This window comes from Somniosus microcephalus, chromosome 7, assembly GCF_052327205.1.
Source record: "Somniosus microcephalus isolate GS21.2 chromosome 7, FLI_Smic_1.0, whole genome shotgun sequence".
Classification (NCBI taxonomy): Eukaryota; Metazoa; Chordata; class Chondrichthyes; order Squaliformes; family Somniosidae; genus Somniosus; species Somniosus microcephalus.
Window position 1 is genome coordinate 259,566,289 of NC_140993.1, and position 17,479 is coordinate 259,583,767.

At 42.2% G+C, this 17,479-nt stretch overlaps 2 protein-coding genes across 3 annotated transcripts in view; one reads left to right on the forward strand and one right to left on the reverse strand.

The window, feature by feature from the left end:
• tshz1 (teashirt zinc finger homeobox 1) overlaps positions 1-9,510 on the reverse strand; it is a 103,126-nt gene extending 93,616 nt beyond the window's left edge. The window contains 1 exon segment of the mRNA XM_085993649.1: positions 7,935-9,510. Coding sequence (XP_085849775.1) covers positions 7,935-7,974 — 40 coding nt within the window. The 5' untranslated portion in view covers positions 7,975-9,510.
• A 70-nt stretch (positions 9,511-9,580) lies between these two features.
• LOC147115257 (prostaglandin reductase-3-like) overlaps positions 9,581-17,479 on the forward strand; it is a 60,335-nt gene continuing 52,436 nt past the window's right edge. The window contains exon 1 of one of the 2 annotated variants that reach the window (XM_085993650.1): positions 9,581-10,094. In XM_085993650.1, coding sequence (XP_085849776.1) covers positions 9,943-10,094 — 152 coding nt within the window. In that variant the 5' untranslated portion in view covers positions 9,581-9,942. The remainder of the gene's footprint in view (positions 10,095-17,479) is intronic. The other variant, XM_085993651.1, reaches the window with a different exon arrangement.

The window sequence follows — 17,479 nt, forward strand, 5'->3', positions numbered from 1 at the left end:
CACTCCTGGCCAGCCTCCCACCTTCTACCCGCCGTAAACTTGAGGTCATCCAAAACTCGGCTGCCCGTGTCCTAACTCGCACCAAGTCCCGTTCACCCATCCCCCCTGTGCTCGCTAACCTACATTGGCTCCTGGTTAAGCAACACCTCGATTTTAAAATACTCATCCTTGTTTTTAAATCCCTCCGTGGTCTCGCACCTCCCTATCTCTAAAATGTCCTCTGGCCCTACAACCATCCGAGATCTCTGCGCTCCTTCAATCCTGGCCTCTTGTGCATTCCCGATTTTAATCGCTCCACACTTGGTGGCTGTGCCTTCAACTGCCTGGGCCCTAAGCTCTGGAATTCCCTCCCTAAACCTCTCCGCCTCTCTACCTCTCTTTTCTCCTTTAAGGCGCTCCTTAAAACCTATCTCTTTGACCACATTTTTGGTCATCTGCCCTAATATCTCCTTATGTGGCTCGGTGTCAAATCTTGTTTGATAATCGCTCCTGTGAAGCACCTTGGGATGTTTTACTATGTTAAAGGCGCTATATAAATGCAAGTTGTTGTTGCTGTTGTTGGGATAAACAAAAGTTATAACCTAATAACAATCTGGGCTAGACCAAAGTGTACTAACTGTGATGGGAATATACACACGCAGCGATGAACTCAGAGTGCAGTGACATTTCTTTCAAAAGTACTTTTTACGCTCTTAAAAAGTTTCATGATGCACAGGACTAGATACCATTTGCAGTGAGCCACCACTTGGTCTGCTGATAAGTGAGCACCTTGTTTTCAAAAAATTAGCAACTTATGACTTGTACACAAAAGGTACCTGATTACAATACTTCCTTTAAAAACTGACAGTGCATGTCAGCTTTCCAATAACGCTCGTGCCCATTTCAGCTATTCCCAAAACCAGCCGACCAGCTGTACTTGAATTGAATGTGTGGCTTGACTTGGTGGGGGAAGAAAGGAACTTGCCTTTATTAGCCCCTTTCATGACCTCAGGACACCCCAAAGCGCTTTACAGCCAATGAAGTACTTTTTGAAGTGTAGTCACTGTTGTAATGTAGGAAACACGGCAGCCAATTTGTGCACAGCAAGCTCCCACAAACAGCAATGTGAGAATGATCTGTTTTAGTGATGTTGGTTGAGGGATATATATTGGCCAGGACACCGGGGAGAACTCCCCTGCTCTTCTTCGAAATAGTGTCATGGGACCTTTTACATCCACCTGAGTGAGCAGACGGTGCCTCGGTTTAAAGTCGCATCCGAAAGAGAGGAACTGTTGACAAATTGCCAACTGCAATCTAATTGCAGTAACTTTTAAAAGTACATCTAAATTGATCACAGGAATTCAAACAAGGCACTTGTGTTGTCACAATTTTCCAATTTTGGCCAACACAAGACTCGGGAAAGACAAACTACGACTTCAATGAAGAAGCTCAGTTTCTTAACATGGGGCACCTCCTGGAATATCACAGTTCTTAGGGGATAATTGACTTGTAACTGATTCTTTAATTTGGCTATCTTTTCTAGTGAAAACCTTTCCTATTCTATTCAGTTTGACATATTTCCATTGTGTCACATCAACTTGAGGTATTTTAATAGTCCAAGAATTCCAGAAACATTAATATACCTTTCAGAACAGAAAATAGTTTGACCAAATGGAAAATGTGCCTTTTAATATTTTCGCAACTTCCTAAAAAAAAGTGTCATTTTTTTGTATACGACAGGCATTTTTTTATGAACCAATAAACATGATAAATGAGCTCGTCTAATGTCACTGCTTACATCTGTGCAGAAAGGACCCACCTGGTTCTCCTTCCCCTCTCGCTTAAATTAATCTGTTGGCACAACTCACTACAGTTACAGTGGGTCTGCACAAAGTACGTTTTACTGACATCTCTGTGAAGTTTCAAACAAAAGAGAGAGAGAGAAAAAAGACATATAACTGCATCGTATTAAGAATATTATTATTCTAAATGCCTCATTGCTGCAGTTTTTTGGCCAACCTATAATAAGGCTTGCTTGCATATTATCAGAGGGCATCTTTTACAGACTTTTCTTAACTCTTAAATCCTGAACTACCTCCATGTATCTCAGCTGAAGATTGTCAACTTTGGATCTGATGCCAGATACCCAATGGCGAATGCGACATGGTCGAGTGCCCCAGATGCCAAATATGATGTCTACACAAGAAGGCAGTGGAAAGGATATCCAGGAATCAAGCCACAGCAACCAATAGTATTACAGCACAGAAACAGGCCATTCAGCCCAACTGGTCCATGGGCAGTGTTTATGTTCCACACAAGCCTCCTCCCATCCTACCTCATCTCATCCTGTCAGCACAGCCTTCTATTCCTTCCTCCCTCGTGGGTTTATCTAGTATCCCTTTAAATGCATCTATGCTATTTGCCTCAACTACTCCCTGTGGTAGCAAGTTCCACATTCTCACCACTCACTGGGTGAAGAAGTTTCTCCTGATAGGAGTGGTCACATGTGAAAGGAATGGTTGGGATTTTAAGGGGCCATGCAGAAGGTTTTAAAAAAAAATGGGGTTTTAAATGTGCCATAGAGCCTGTCCACCACAAAACCGTCAGGGAGAGCAGACTTTGCAGTTACTGAGGGAGGGAAAGGAGGGAGGGAAGGAAGGAGGGACAGTGGAAGTGGGATGAGGGAAGCGAGACCTCCCCATAGAGCCAGACCAGGACTGTGGAGACAGTGACCCCCCCAAAGGAAGTCCATAATCAGTTTTAAACAAACGTTAAATCGGGGATCCGCTTCATGGGACCTTGTGGAGAGATGGAGGTTATGTAAGAAGGATATCAGAAATAATGAGATAGGAAGGTCGAGAGTAAGCACCTGAGAACTCGGAGGGGGTGCAGAGAACTGCAATTGCAAATGAGGTGGCAGGTTTTGGACAGGCAAGAGTGACTGGCAGGAGATACCTGGACTTTCATCTGGTTAAACTACTTCAAAGAAGTAGCTCCTCCATCTACACAAAGTGATGTTTCTCTTTTTTTGGGGTGGGAGAAGGAGAGATACCGAAGTAGCTTTGAAGGAAAGAAGGGTCAGTTTTGCAGTGAAGACATTTTTATCATGAGGTAAAATGTCACAATTTTAATAAAAGATTGAACTTGCATTTTTATAGCACCTTTCACGACCTTGGGACTTCCCAAAGCCAATGAAGTGCTTTTTTGAAGTGTAGTCACTGTAGGGAAATGTGGCAGACAATTTGCGCACAGCAACGTCTCACAAACGGCAATGAAATAATGACCAGATAATCTGTTTTTAGTGATGTTGTTTGAGGGATAAATATTGGCCAGGACACCGGAGAGAACTCCTCTGCTCCCAGGTATCCCAGTTGAATGCTCAGCTCTCAACCAGAAAGTCATGAATTTCAGTCTCAGGGCTAACTATCATGTGAACTTGCCTCTTTAATTTGTCAAGTTTTCAACTGAGAACTGTAGAAACGTGAGATACTCAAACTCAGAGATGAGGACCTGTCTACAGCACTGGCAATGGAGATGGAGAACGCCACAACTTACATTCTCCTGGCTGAAGAAGGACATATAGCGACAAGGGACCAGCAAAGCAGAAAATGTGGAACAAAAATACAATGAATAAATCTGTGGATTAGAGCCTAAAACAGTGCACACAACGTCACCAGGAGAGAAAACCCACTTAGACTAAGGCTGCACGGATTATCAAAGAACATGTGGCAACAGTGAGCACAGTTCGTGAAAGGAAGAACTTCCATTTCTACAGCGCCTTTCACAACCTCAGGATGTCCCAAAGCGCTTTACAGTCAATAAAGTACTTTTGAAGTGGAGTCACTGTTGTAATGTAGGAAACGCGGCAGCCAATCGGCGCACAGCAAGCTCCCACAAACAGCAATGTGATAACCACCAGATAATCTGTTTTCGTGATGTTGGTTAAGGGATAAATATTATAGGCATGAGTTCTGGCAGTTATTTAATAGCCTACATTTTACATTTGACTATAGAAAGGGACAAAAATGTGATAATCTGTCGTTAAAAAAGTTTCAATTTGCAGAGACAGAGTCTAATTGACGCAGCCCAATGGTATTACCTATTCATGACAAAGCTTTAAACAGTGATGTCTGTGGGGATTTTTGGATTGGAAGGGCAGAAAATCATCATGGAGGGGCGTTAGTAAACCAATATTGTTAAAATACACCTGAAGTTCAGAAATCTGGAGCATTTTGCCTGGTCTCTTAAGATTGGGAACACCACAACATGTTGCTGTTGTTAAAGCGGGTTCCATTTACGTCTGAGCAGTGCTTAATATTCCAAGCCATTTACAAATATAAGTGAGCTGAATTATTCCTGGCCTAAAAGGTTCTTCACACAGCAAGCAACTTGCCACTGGAAAAATATGATGATGTTTTACTGTAAGATTCAGATGGGCCAGTAAAGTGTAAAAGCCTCCTCCAGAGTAGCTGATACATTCAGGCTGACAAGATTGTCTCGACGACATTCTGAAGTGAAACTGGTGAGTTAGTCCACGATTTCAGCAATCTGGTCCTTCCGGAACTGTGGCTTAAGCTGTTACCCGTGGCATAGGAAGATAGGAACAGGAGGAGGCCATTCAGCCCATCGAGCCTGTTCCACCATTCAATTAGATCATGGCTGATCTGTATCTTAACTCCATTTACCGGCCTTGGTTCCGTAACCCTTAATAGCCTTTGCTTAACAAAAATCTATCAGTCTCAGTTTTGAAATTTTCAATTGACCCCCAGCCTCAACAGCTTTTTGGGGGCGAGAGTTCCAGATTTCCACTCCCCTTTGTGTGAAAAAGTGCTTCCTGACATCACCCCTGAACGACCCAGCTCTAATTTAAGGTTATGCCCCCTACCACCACCCCCCCCCCAACCACACCAGAGGGAATTGTTTCCCTCTATCTACCCTATCAACTCCTTTCATCAGCTTAAGCACCTCAATTAGATCGCCCCTTAACCTTCTACACTCCCACATACCTTGGCTTTACAAGGCATATAGATTAAAAAGAGACAGGAATTTAAAACTAGAGTTTGCCCCACAAGCACACCATCAACGCTTGCTACTAAATGAACTTTTTTCCAGTGGCGCACATTTTTGGCACTTTCTGTCATACAAACACAAAACATCAGCACCAAGAGTGGGCAGAAAGACTTCCTCGTCACAAAACGTTACGCGGGGCAGTGAAACGAAAAAAAACAAAACATTTATTTCTCCTTCATTCTTTGAAGAGACAGGTCTGTAATGGGCTTCAGATATGATTTAAATCCAATAAGAATTATAAATCCAATAGGGAATTCAGGAGAAACTTCTTTACCCAAAGAGCAGTGAGAATGTGGAACTGGCTACCACAGGGAGTGGTTGAGGCAAACAGCGCAGATACATTTAAGGGGAAGCGAGATAAGCACATGAGGGAGAAAGGAATAGAAGGATATGCTGATAGGGTGAGATGAAGTAAGGTGGGAGAGATCATGAGGAGCATAAACACCAGCTTGGACCAGTTGGGCCGAATAGCCTGTTCCTGTGCTGCACATTTGATGTAAAACCAAACTATTCATTAAAAAAATTACTGCCATGTCAAAAAAAATCAAAACAGAAACTGCGATAAGCATTTAGAAAACTAGCAACTCAACTAAAATGTTTTAGTCTGGCTTTATTGCTCTGTTAAGAAGCAGAATTACTGAGGTCATTAAAGCAGCATTGTCTCTGTGACATGATTAGTCAGGTAGCAAAGTCCATTTGTCACCTGCACCAGTAAATTGAGTTAATACTGCACTACGGGCTATGGGGACTGTATAATATCAACTTGATCACATCAAACTGACTGCGAACCTGACACCTTACTAAATTTGTCAGCATTAATCATTAAACCTGTCACAAATCCATCAGGTTTACAGATAATTAGGGGCTTGGTAATGAAGCGGGCTAAACATCCTTTACTGATCCCTCCTTTTTTTTTAAGTGATAATTATGAGGCCTGCTGGTTTTACAAGGGACCATTTCCTCTGAGCAGTGCCCCCCTCCCCAATTCTCTGTACAGAAGCAATGGGGCTACCTCAGCCTCTTCCCCCCCCCCTTTCCTTCACCAACAGCTTGAACTCTTACTTACAGAGAAGTATCTGTTGGCCCACATCTTCAGAACCATTTCCTGTCTGCCAAACAATCATTTTTTTTTAGACATTCTTGATACTCTCAGGGAAAAAAAAAGTCATCAGTTATGCAAGTTGTAACAGCCAGACAAGCCAAGAGACAGCCTAATGAACCCATATTTCATCTATAAAATGTGCTTAAAATGCCACTGTAAACGATATTTTACCATCTTTGCAGCTAATTTTCTATCCGTTTAAACAGCAGATGACTCAGTCATCAACTCTTCATTGCGATTACAAACCTGCATTTTGATTAAGTATGCCAAATGTCATGTACGGGAAAGAATGGAAAGACTAAAGTCTGCCAACTTCTGATTGGCCATTAAAACCAATGATGTATGTGCCTGTCAAAAAAGAGACAATTAAATCAATATTGGGAAAAGTCGCCTTGACGGCTTGTTTCTATGTAAGAGCTGTCAGGACGAATTACCATGCACCATCACGCTTGTGTCAGTTGCTCAACCCCCTTTATAAAAATATTTGTTGTTTAAAGTTGCCGATATCCGATTCCCCTGGACTTAAATCGAAGCCCACGGTGTAATCGAAACTGACCCTCCTGCACTCATCGTTTTCTTTTCTTTTTAAAGCGTGTTATTCAAACCACGCTCAGGCGCTAGTTTGTTTGGTAGGACGGTTTCACGAGGTTTTTTTTAAAGTAACAATTCAGATCCAGCCCATGATTTTTGGATTGAATCGAATACATCATTTCTGGGAAGTTGGGGGGTTCCTGTATCTTTAAAACTTGGTTGGTTTGGGGGGGGGGGATGGGAAGAGGAGGAGGGGGCTCAAAACAAACTTGTTGGGGGGGGGGGGGACCGATAAGTGACCTGCTTGCAGAATGTAACGTCAGGAACATGTGGGTTGCTATGGTGAGTGATTTATTGATGTTTATCAGCAATGAATAGATCAAAAGGCTGCCTGGATGACAGAGGATCAATCACACATCAAATCAAGGATGGCAATCGCCTATTAGGGGCAGAAAGAGAGAGAGAGAGAGAGAGATAGAAAACTAGATCCTGTTGGTCAAAAAAAATCTGTCAGATAAAAAAACATTTCCTTTAAAAAAATGTTCTATTGAATTCTTTTATGTGCACGTTCAAGGGGTTACCGATCCCTCAACCAGAGAGTCACCATTCAGAACTTCCAAAATGGATCTAGAAAGTCTATACTGCACATGTCCCTCACATCTTGAAAAGAGGGGAGGCAGCTTGTTATTTTAAGACATCCTTTCCAACATCAGCTCCTTTGCAACAGCCCACCCCCAGAAAAAAATAAATTATGCCTCTTGTCATTTTTGGGGAAAATCATATGGCTGGACTTTCAATGCTTAATTTTTTTTTTAAATCGAGACTTGGCTCCTCATACGTTGCAAGGGTGGGAGTGTAGGGGAGGGGGTGCATACAGGTAGGGGGTGTAAAATGCGATATATGCGACCAAATCCACGACGCATTAAAAAAAATAACATGACGGTGACAGCATTTGACAGACACCTGACAAACTACGCCACTCACACCCGGAGAAGGAAAGGCAGACAATATAATAAACCCCTCTACACCACAGCACACTTGTGTATATACACACACGCACACACTCGACGGGGCAATAATAAAATGGGATAAAAGGTGGGGGGGGGGGTTAGTAGTGTGTGTGGGGGGGTAACCCTAAAGAATAATCCCAATCTCCGTGCATCCATATCCTGCATTTGGTACAGCACCTGGATGAAATGCAAAATAAAATGAAAAAATAAAGGAAAGTGCATCTTCTCTCTTTAGGTCTTACCTGCCGAGCGCCGGGGAGCTTGCTGTTTCCTCCTCGGCATGTTTCGGCTTGCTTCTGTTGCCGGCCAGGAGTTTCCGGAGTTACTTTAATTTTCGGTGTTTTCATGCAGACAGCAAAAGGCAGGAGGCGAAAGTGCAGCAAATGGATTTTTGTGAAGTATGTGTGTGTGTGTGTGGGGGGGGGGTTCTTTTTTTGGAGGGGGGGTGGTTTGGGGAGGGAGGGAAGGAGGGAGGGAGAGGGGAGAAGAGGAAGAGTTGAAGCTGTTCAATAAGGGAGGGAGGGAGGGGGGGGGGACTCTGTGTCTGTCTGTCTCTCTCCTGAAGGTTGGTGGTTGATGGGGGAAAGTCTTGCTTGTCAGTAAGCGCCCCGGCCGCTCCGCAAAGCTCCTCAGCGACAGGAGATATCAGCGAGACTGAGAAGGGTTTCAGTCACTGCCTCATATGCATAAGATAAGACACACACTCCAGTTACTTTGTATCACAGCCTCTTCTTGTCTCTCTCTCTCACACTGCCCACTTTCAGTACTTAAATCAATGCAGAGAAGAGGCAGATAGCGCACATCTCACACAGTTGAGTGAGAGAGCCGTGAATTATTTCCCCATCATTATTATTATTTAGACTGTTGAAGGGGGGGGGGGGGAGAAAACTCTGGTGGGCTCCGGGGAGATACACAATATCCACTGAGCAGACCGTCTCAACTGATCCGCAGAGCCATCGAACAGCATTCAGCGACAATCCGCTCCTCCTCCTTTCTTACACTCACCAGCGCATTGCAATGTTCTCAGTTCACTCTCTCTCCCCCTTAGGAAATATTAAAACAGTGCATCAGCAGCAGCAACAATCATTAAAAAAAAAAGAAAACTTCTGGTTGCAATCCAAATTTGCCAATGTTAATATGTGTCTTGTCTGCAAGAAACAAATAGGTATTTAGACCCACGTGAATGTTCTTCCTCTCGCTGTTTGTTTGGACCAATTCGTCTGCATTTCCAAGATGAGGATTAAGCTGTTCTGCACAACAAGTAACAGAAGATTTGGGTTTTCTCTCTCTCGCCTCCTCCTTTATATCTTAGTGCTCGGCGATGCTTCCAAACTTTCAGGGCGGCTGCATTCCAAATTCTTAATTTAAAAAAAAATACACAAGGTTTCAGATCAGCCTGCCTTCGGGGGGGGGGGGGGATTTTGGTTGTTTTATATTGTTCTTCCCGGTATTATTTCCGATGTGGTTTTATTGTATTAAAAGAGAAACTTTCCAGCCAATTTGCAGGAAGCTGTGCAGAGAGAGTCTGGTGCGGTCACTTGACAGGACGAGTCGCCAATTAAACGGAGGTCTCTCTCTCTCTCTCTTCAAATCAAAAAAATTTTTTTAAAGAAAAGGCCCAGGACTTCAGCTTACTGTGGTATTGATAATATTGATTTCTTTTTTTCTCTCTCCTACTTTTGGTTGGTAGTTGAAGCTCGGCTCCAGATTGATTCGTTACACCTTTGAGGAAGTGAATAATTCGTACGGGAAGAGGAGGGTCTGTCTCTCTCTCTCTCTCTGCCGCGCTCTCTCTTCCAGTGATCTTATTCAGTAATATTACTCCATACAATTGTATTTCCACCACCACCCCCACCTCCCCTTTCTGCCTTTGTATAGAACCTGGGCCCTTAAAACCTGCTATAAACAATATTGTTTCTGAATCACTAGTCCCTTTTTTTTTATATAAAGAACTGCAGTTTGTTCAAATAATAAGCTGATCCAAAAGGCAACAGCGACAGCAGGGGGAAAGAAAGTCTGTGCTTTAACTGTTGGGGCACTTCCTGAACTTTGTTCCGTATTTTTCCTCTCTCTCCCCTCTCTCTGTTGCTCTGTGCCCAGTACCTATTACCAATTTTGCTTTGGCAGGGAGTCTCCTTTCGGCCATTCACCGGACTCCGGACATCAAAAAGGCCGGCGCTCGGTGTTGCTGGGCTGGGCTGGCTGTGGCTGGCTTTTTGGGCGATCCCCCTTCACCGTTGTCTGGTCTGTATGTCACGCTCGCTTCACCGACTCGGAGGCCTCGGCTACACCATGAGAAAACTCGCAGTTACAGCACTGGGCACAAACTTCAGAGAGGCTGTCTGCGTTCAGTCTGTCCGCGTCCCAACCCCCGCAGACGGAGAACTGCTGGTACGGAATCGGTGAGTTGCTTATTATTATTTTGCTCTCTCTCTCTCACCAGAATTTTGTCTTGGATCTTTCACCGCGATTTTAAAGTAAAACTTTGAGGGATTTACCAGGCGGTCGGACGATTTTGCTCGTGTCTCTCTCTCTATATATATATTTATATATATATATAAAACAATCTGCTGCTGATCCTAGTCTCGCTCTATTTAGCCACAATTCCTCTTGAGTTTTCTGCTGAAAAGAAAAAAAAAGGTGGGGGGGTGGAAATAAGAGGGAAAAAAATAATCAGACCGACCCACTTGCACTTGAGTGTTGGAAGTGGCAGCTAATACGTTCAAAACAACTCCAGGTTCCGCCCTAACATCTGTGCATTTTACCCGTCCGTCATGACCCGTCTATCCGTCCATCTATCAGTCAGTCTGTCTGTCTGTCTCGAGTGCCTGTGCGTCAGTTCCAAGCGCCGTTACGTGGGCTGTAAACTGACACAGATACACTCACACTGACTGACTGACTAACTGGGAGCAGTACATCCACACACAGAGAGAGAGAGAATGATACAGTGCTACACAACTCCACGCAAATCTTGCTTTTCAATAACTCAAACATTGTAGAACGAAGCGTGGCTTTATTGCAAGGCATAAGTCAGTTCCAGTAATGAATAGATTTGCCTTTTTTACATTTTTTATTCTTCCTTCTCCCCCTCCCACCCAATAAATATTTAAATAGGCGAATGGCTTGATTTGCATATTATATATGTTCAGGATATCAAATCAATAAAGAGACTGGTCATGTTTCTTTTTGTTTCTAAATAGAATGCACATTTTTGCAAAGCAGAACCGTGGGATTTGCATACCTCCCCCCGGTTTCATTGCCTTGTTATAGTGAGATTGGCACTAACGTGCCGTCACATCTTGCTGCCGTCCAGCTCTCTGGGTTGTCACAAGCTGGTCAGTTGTGTAATAAAACAATCTTTCATTTAGATAGCCACACTTGCATGGACATAAACACTCCAATGTATATATATTTTATTTCTGTGCAACATGCAGACATAACTAGAACCAGTACTAAATGTGCCCCTCCATCTGGACTGGGCAGCCCTCTTTCTCTAGGAGTGGCACCGTAGGTCAGTATAGTTGCAGAAATGTTCCAGAATTCTGCCGTCACAGCATCCATCTAATTTGTATTGTGGCGAAGAAGTCTTCGACATTCAAATATTGAACAGTGCCCTCAGCTACACAGATGCCATTTTATATCCAAATATTCCAAACTGGATTGCCCCTTCAGCTTCCAGCGCCAATCCGCATTTCCCTGGCGTGCTTCACACCAGTAGGTTGGCGATCAGTTCGCTTGTTCCACACAGTGCTCCAACGCGCCTTTTTATTTTAAATGTTGTATCATGAAGTTTGCTACAACATGTAAGCAATACTTATCATGGGCATTTGCAAATTTGGGGAGTCTTTTAAAAAAAATCACAAATCAGAAGGAGACATGCACCTAGATGCCTGAATTTTTCATCTAAATGTTTTCGGGGTGAAAATGGAATTAGATTCCCCCCCCCCCCCCTACTTTTTTTTGCAGCGAATCGATCTGACCACGCCACATAGTTCGGCTATCGACGCACTCCTTCCCCGGTGAAAATATCCTTCTTCTGTCAGATATTATACAAACTATATTGAAAGATGTCTTAGAGATGGGAATACATGTCTCGCGTTCAAACTCATGAGTGGGACTTGGACAGTCTATGATCTTGCTTTGCTTTAAAAAAAAATCCGAGTGTTACCCTGTGAATGAAGTTATATATATTTTTTATTTTCTTGTGAGGGAGTGTAGAAGGTTTAACAACCGCCCCCCCCCCTCGTTATTCTGAACTATTACTAACAAAGGGGAAATGGGGGCAGTGGTTTAATGTTGTATAACTTACAGTTCAGTTTGCATATATGGCATGTTTTTCAGCTAACTGTACTTTAAAAATGAATCTGAAATATGACTTCGATTTTTTTTAAATCACCAGAAACGCGTTTGCGTTTAATCAGTGCGATGAAACTAGCACATTTCACCCTCCCTTCAATTACAAACACCTCCTGGCGTTTTTAGGCAAACTTATTTTACAGTTTTGCCTCGGTGTAGTTTATAGTAGTAAATAAAGTGGAACCAGGCCTGGAAATCTTGGATTTCAAATATTTTATATTAAAAGAAATACCAACGTCCATTCTTGAAAGCTGCATAGTTCTGGGATCCGTGGGAGAAATTGGGGAACTCTAATAATTCGATATAAATGGTAGATTTCTTATTTTAAAAAAAAAATTAAATGGCAACCAGGATTCTGCATTTAGACACGACACATACCTGAGCAGATAAATAGCAGGGTTTTTTTTTAAAACATTTTCTTTTCTGTGTGTTAACCTCCCCATTGCCGCGTTCTTGGCCTTTGCAATCCTGTTGTGCTTTTGTTCCGAATCGCAGTTTTAAGTCAACAGAGTTTCTGTTCGAACACTTGGATTGTCTGTGCCACTGTAACCCGATAGGAGGATGGAACCCGAGAGCAGGAAACCTTTTTGGGGGGGGTATTGGTGCAGGAGTACTTACTCTGGACTGTTTGCAGGTTATGCGTGCAGGAAGCAGAGTCCTCTTGACACCCTTTCTAGATCAGATGTGGGACCCGAGCAACAACACAAATTGTCAGCCGAGTTGTACATACATATGAGGACCATGTTTGAAATGACAGTCGAAAGCTGTCGTGGCCTTTTTCCCACCGATTTACCCATGTCACTTTCAGCTCAGTTTCATTTCACCCAACATCAGTGATTTAAGCAGATTGAGCAGTCAGTTCTGCGGGAACCTCGCCAGTAATAACTAATATTAAAATTATATGATATTTTTTTGGGGGGGGGGAAATGGGATGAAGTAATTTGTGAAATAAAAGTGGGGACATAAACCAAATCGACGTGACTGCTGAGTAACAGTTCGGGTGGTTTTTAACTTTATAAAACAAACACACTTTCTCTCTCTCTCTCTCCTCCCCTCGCCCTGTGTTAAATAAAGGTGACTGACTGATCAAGTTTACACGTCAAGGACTGCAACAAAAAGGCCGCTTAACACGAGTAACGTGATGGGAGGTTATCAAAGTCAGCAAACTCACCCGGGCAAGCAGAGAGGGCAAAGGCGGCTCGGAGAACGCTCAGTCACCAAAAGCCGACTCTCTTTCCCTGCACAAGGTGAAGCTTTGAGCAAAGGGGGGTTTCATCTACAAGGTCCCTCAATACTGCCGCATAGCAAGAAATGCCCACGGTATATTTAAATGTTGCCAAAAGCAGCATTTCATTCCTTTCCACCTGCATTAAAAATAAAATTGAAACCAATTTTAATCTTGCCATTTAAAAAAAAAAGCATTTACAAAAATAAAGGTTTACTTATGCATTCAATCCAGACCCAAATAGAAAGGTTTATTCGGCGCACGCTTTTCCGAATATAACCAGAGATTGGAACTTTTGAAGTGAGTTTTATTTTATTTTCTAACCTTTTGGGGGGTCATTCAATAACCCTATCGGTTTCAAATAAGCTGATCTTTTTCATCGCACGCGTAATTTGCAAAATTGTGCATTTCTAATGTTGAATATTATAAATGAAAATGCTAAATTCTACCAAAGCCGAATTGGAACGAGAGAGCTTTTAGTATTCTTGGTATCATTAACTCTGAAAGCTTATAATCTTGTTAACATTTTTAATTTTGATTTAGCAATGTAGAACAGCACTCTTAAAGAGTCGGAGCGGTTTAACCCTTTCAGTACATAATCTTATTGATCTTGTGCACCTCAACCATTAGGGCTTCATTAAAATGCTTTGAACTCCAGCTGTGTGGGATCAACATGCATCGTACCAATTTTTTAAAAATTGTACAGTTTGATAAATTTTAAGTAAAAACTTTGTTCTTTTTCACGGCGCGATCGGTTTTCAATCGCATCACAATGTAACCCAGTGGATATTGAATACACAGGATCTCTTTCACAGCGTTATACATACTCGTTCTCTACTAGTTACTAAGAAAAACGATTTTCTGCCAAGTTCTAGTACAAAGCCAGATCAGATAATGCACAGATCTGGCGTCTTTGTTCGCCTCAATCTCCGAATAAACATAGAATAATGGGAGTTTTATTTAATTTTGAGTCAAAACTGCCACTGCAGCGCTTAAAGGGTTATCTGCCGCGGAGTGAAATTAGAATGGTTCCAATGAATGGCCACTGACCTATTTAACATTCACTCCATTATCCTGCACCGCACAGCGCACCCCTGCATGGGTATCACATAATTAGCCTTAAACTGCACTCACGCAAGGATTCATTTTGTCCTAGGATGTGCAGGGGAGGGGAGTTTCGCCCACAAAAAGTAGACACGAAACTTTCTTCGTAACAGCGTTGACACAAGTCACGCTCACTGGCTCCTTGCATTCCTGGGGAACGGCAGATGGCCATGAGCTTGCAGGAAGGGCGCAGGTTTGCTCTATACAAGTATCTGCACCTTTTCAAGCGAAAGCCATCGACGCTCAGTTGGGCTTTTAGGTAAAACAAACAAAACAAAAATCCTGATTTGTTTCTCCATTCTTTGGTGAGAAAGTTGCCCCAGATTTCAGCAGAAATCCAAGAGCATTTTATTGCATGACTTCATTGCCATTGGTGCGCCTGATCTGCCGTTCGGGTTGACCATGGCTCTCAACACTCCCAGTAATTTTATTTTTCAATCTAAAAAAGTTTGCCCCCCACTACACTTTCCGAACATCTTCGGAAACCGACGTCCCTTAATGTCCATTCATTGAGGGACTGGGTTGCTGGGTGATAAAAAAAAATCCCAAATTGAATTGTTTCGAGAAGCTATACAGACTTGTGGATAAAAGTAGAATCAAGTTGTCGAACATGCAGTCAAACACACGTGTAATATACGCGATCCACGTATTAGGCTAAAAGCAAATCTCTAAAGTTCCAATTCACTTCTAGTTAGAATCACAAAAGGGTGGCCATTTTAGTCCACCCAGTCTGCTTAATCCCATCTCCCTGCCCTTTTTATTCTTTTAGTTTATTATTTTTCTAGACACTTATCCACTTCCCTTTTTAAAAGCTATAATGTACCCTGCCACTGTTTCTGCCAGTGCATGTCTTAATAACTCTGTGAATTTTTTTTTTAAATCTCCCCTCTTCATTCTTTTACACAGTGATTACACATTTCGTTAGCCCTATAGTTAGACTCAAGGAACAGTGGAAATAATATCGCCCTGTTCACCTTATCAAAGCCCCTCATAATTTTGAACACCTCTACCAGATCTCTTCTTAACCTTTAGCGTTCAGATACGCGCCCCAAGTCAGTCAATACAAAGAAAAACAATCCTCTTTACATACAAGTGTGCAGATTCTTTTTTGTCCATCCCAACTCTTTGTTCATACAGGATTCAGTTGTAAACAGTCTGTAAACCAGCTTGAACTTTGCTATTTTTTATTATGATTCAAAAAAAGGTTTCCATTGCCCCTTAAAAAAACATCTTTTATGCATACATTTCTTAAACAATACTTACGTTATCAAGACTTACTATTTATAGGGTAATATTACCAAATAATTGTCAATTTGCTAATTCTGTATTCCAATGCTACCCATAAACATGTTTTAGTCAATTGTCTCTTTACTGAGATCCTTAAGATGAAAGGATAAATTTCTAGGATATTGATTATTTCAATTTATTTACAACATAATTCTGAAAAATATTGAGGAGTTATATTTATAGCATTATGATAAATAGCAGAGGTGTAAATCCTTCCAATCAACTGCACATTATTTCTCTGCAAACTTGCAATATTTTCCGTATCATACTGCACTACCTTCTTCTGTCTATTACACACAGAAACTGGCAAGGGACTAAAATATGGGGCTTCAGAAACGGTAGCATGGAGGAATAAATACCTCAGCCAATCCTTTTCCATCACCTCTTTTTTATCAATAAGGAGCATAGTGCTTGAGATCGAGCTGAGAACTGCAGCATACTGAGAGAAATAAAAATATCACGGAACTCATCCTGCAATTTTGGAGCACAGGGCCATTGCTGCTAATAGCAAGACAGAAAAAAAGAGATAAACATGGCAAGACATTGTAAATAATAGCAAATAGAAGAGAGTGATTTTCAGGGCTGCAATTCAATCCAGAGGTTCAGATGACAGATATAAACTGTTTGAGTTTTGCTCTTGTAGTTTATAGCTCCATGTGAACTTCCCAATTTGATTACAGCCTTGTGATTGCTCTCTGCTATCCATTGTTCTCTACACAGTATTTCTACATTCTGAAGTACCCAGTTACAAAAGTATAAATATATATATCATATTGTAATACATGGATGGAACATTTCAGGATTGGTATGTTCTTATTATAGAGTATTAAGCCTATAACTCATTTTCCAGATGTGATACTTTTATCAAGAGCATACATTTACGAATACTACATATGTATTTTCTTTTACGCCGCGAGCTGTTATGATCTGCAATGCACTGCCTGAAAGGGCGGTGGAAGCAGATTCAATAGTAACTTTAATATAATAATCAGTGTCAGCTGTAGTTCAGCGGGTAGCACTCCCGCCTCAGAGTCAGAAGGTTGGGGGTTCAAGCCCCACTCCAGAGACTTGAGCAAAAGAATCTAGGCTGGCACTCAGTGCAGTGCTGAGGAAGTGCGGCACTGCCGGAGGTGCCGTCTTTCAGATGAGACATTAAACCACGGTCCCGTCTGCCTTCTCAGTTGGACGAAAATGATCCCGTGACACTATTTTGAAGAAGAACAGGGGGGAGTTCTCCCCGGTGTCCTGGGCCAATATTTACCTCTCAATCAACACCACTAAAACAAATAACTGGTCGTTATCACATTGCTGTTTGTGGGAGCTTGCTGTGCACAAATTGGCTGCCGCGTTTCCCACATTACAACAGTGACTGCACTTCAAAAAGTACTTCATTGACTGTAATGTGCTTTGGGGTATCCTGAGGTCGTGAAAGGCGCTGTAGAAATGCAAGTCTTTTTTCAAAAAAGAATTGGATAAATACCTGAAAAGGAAACATTTGCAGGGCTGTACGGAAAGAGCAGGGGAGTGGGATTAATTGGATAGTTCTTTCAAAGAGTGGGCAGAGGAATGATGGGCCGAATGGCCTCTTTCTGTGCTGTATGATTCTATGAAGTGTGATGTAGGAAACAGTCATTTCATTGCTATATATTTCCAATAATAGGACCATTTAGGAAAATGGCAGAGTGTTTTGTAGCTCCATCACAGACTGGTGGGTTGCTGGTTCTCACCTTCGATAAACCCACATGCTGAGTTCTCAACTTCAGTGGCATTCGGGCACATAGATAGTTCTCTTACAGGAACCTGGAAGGTGAGCTA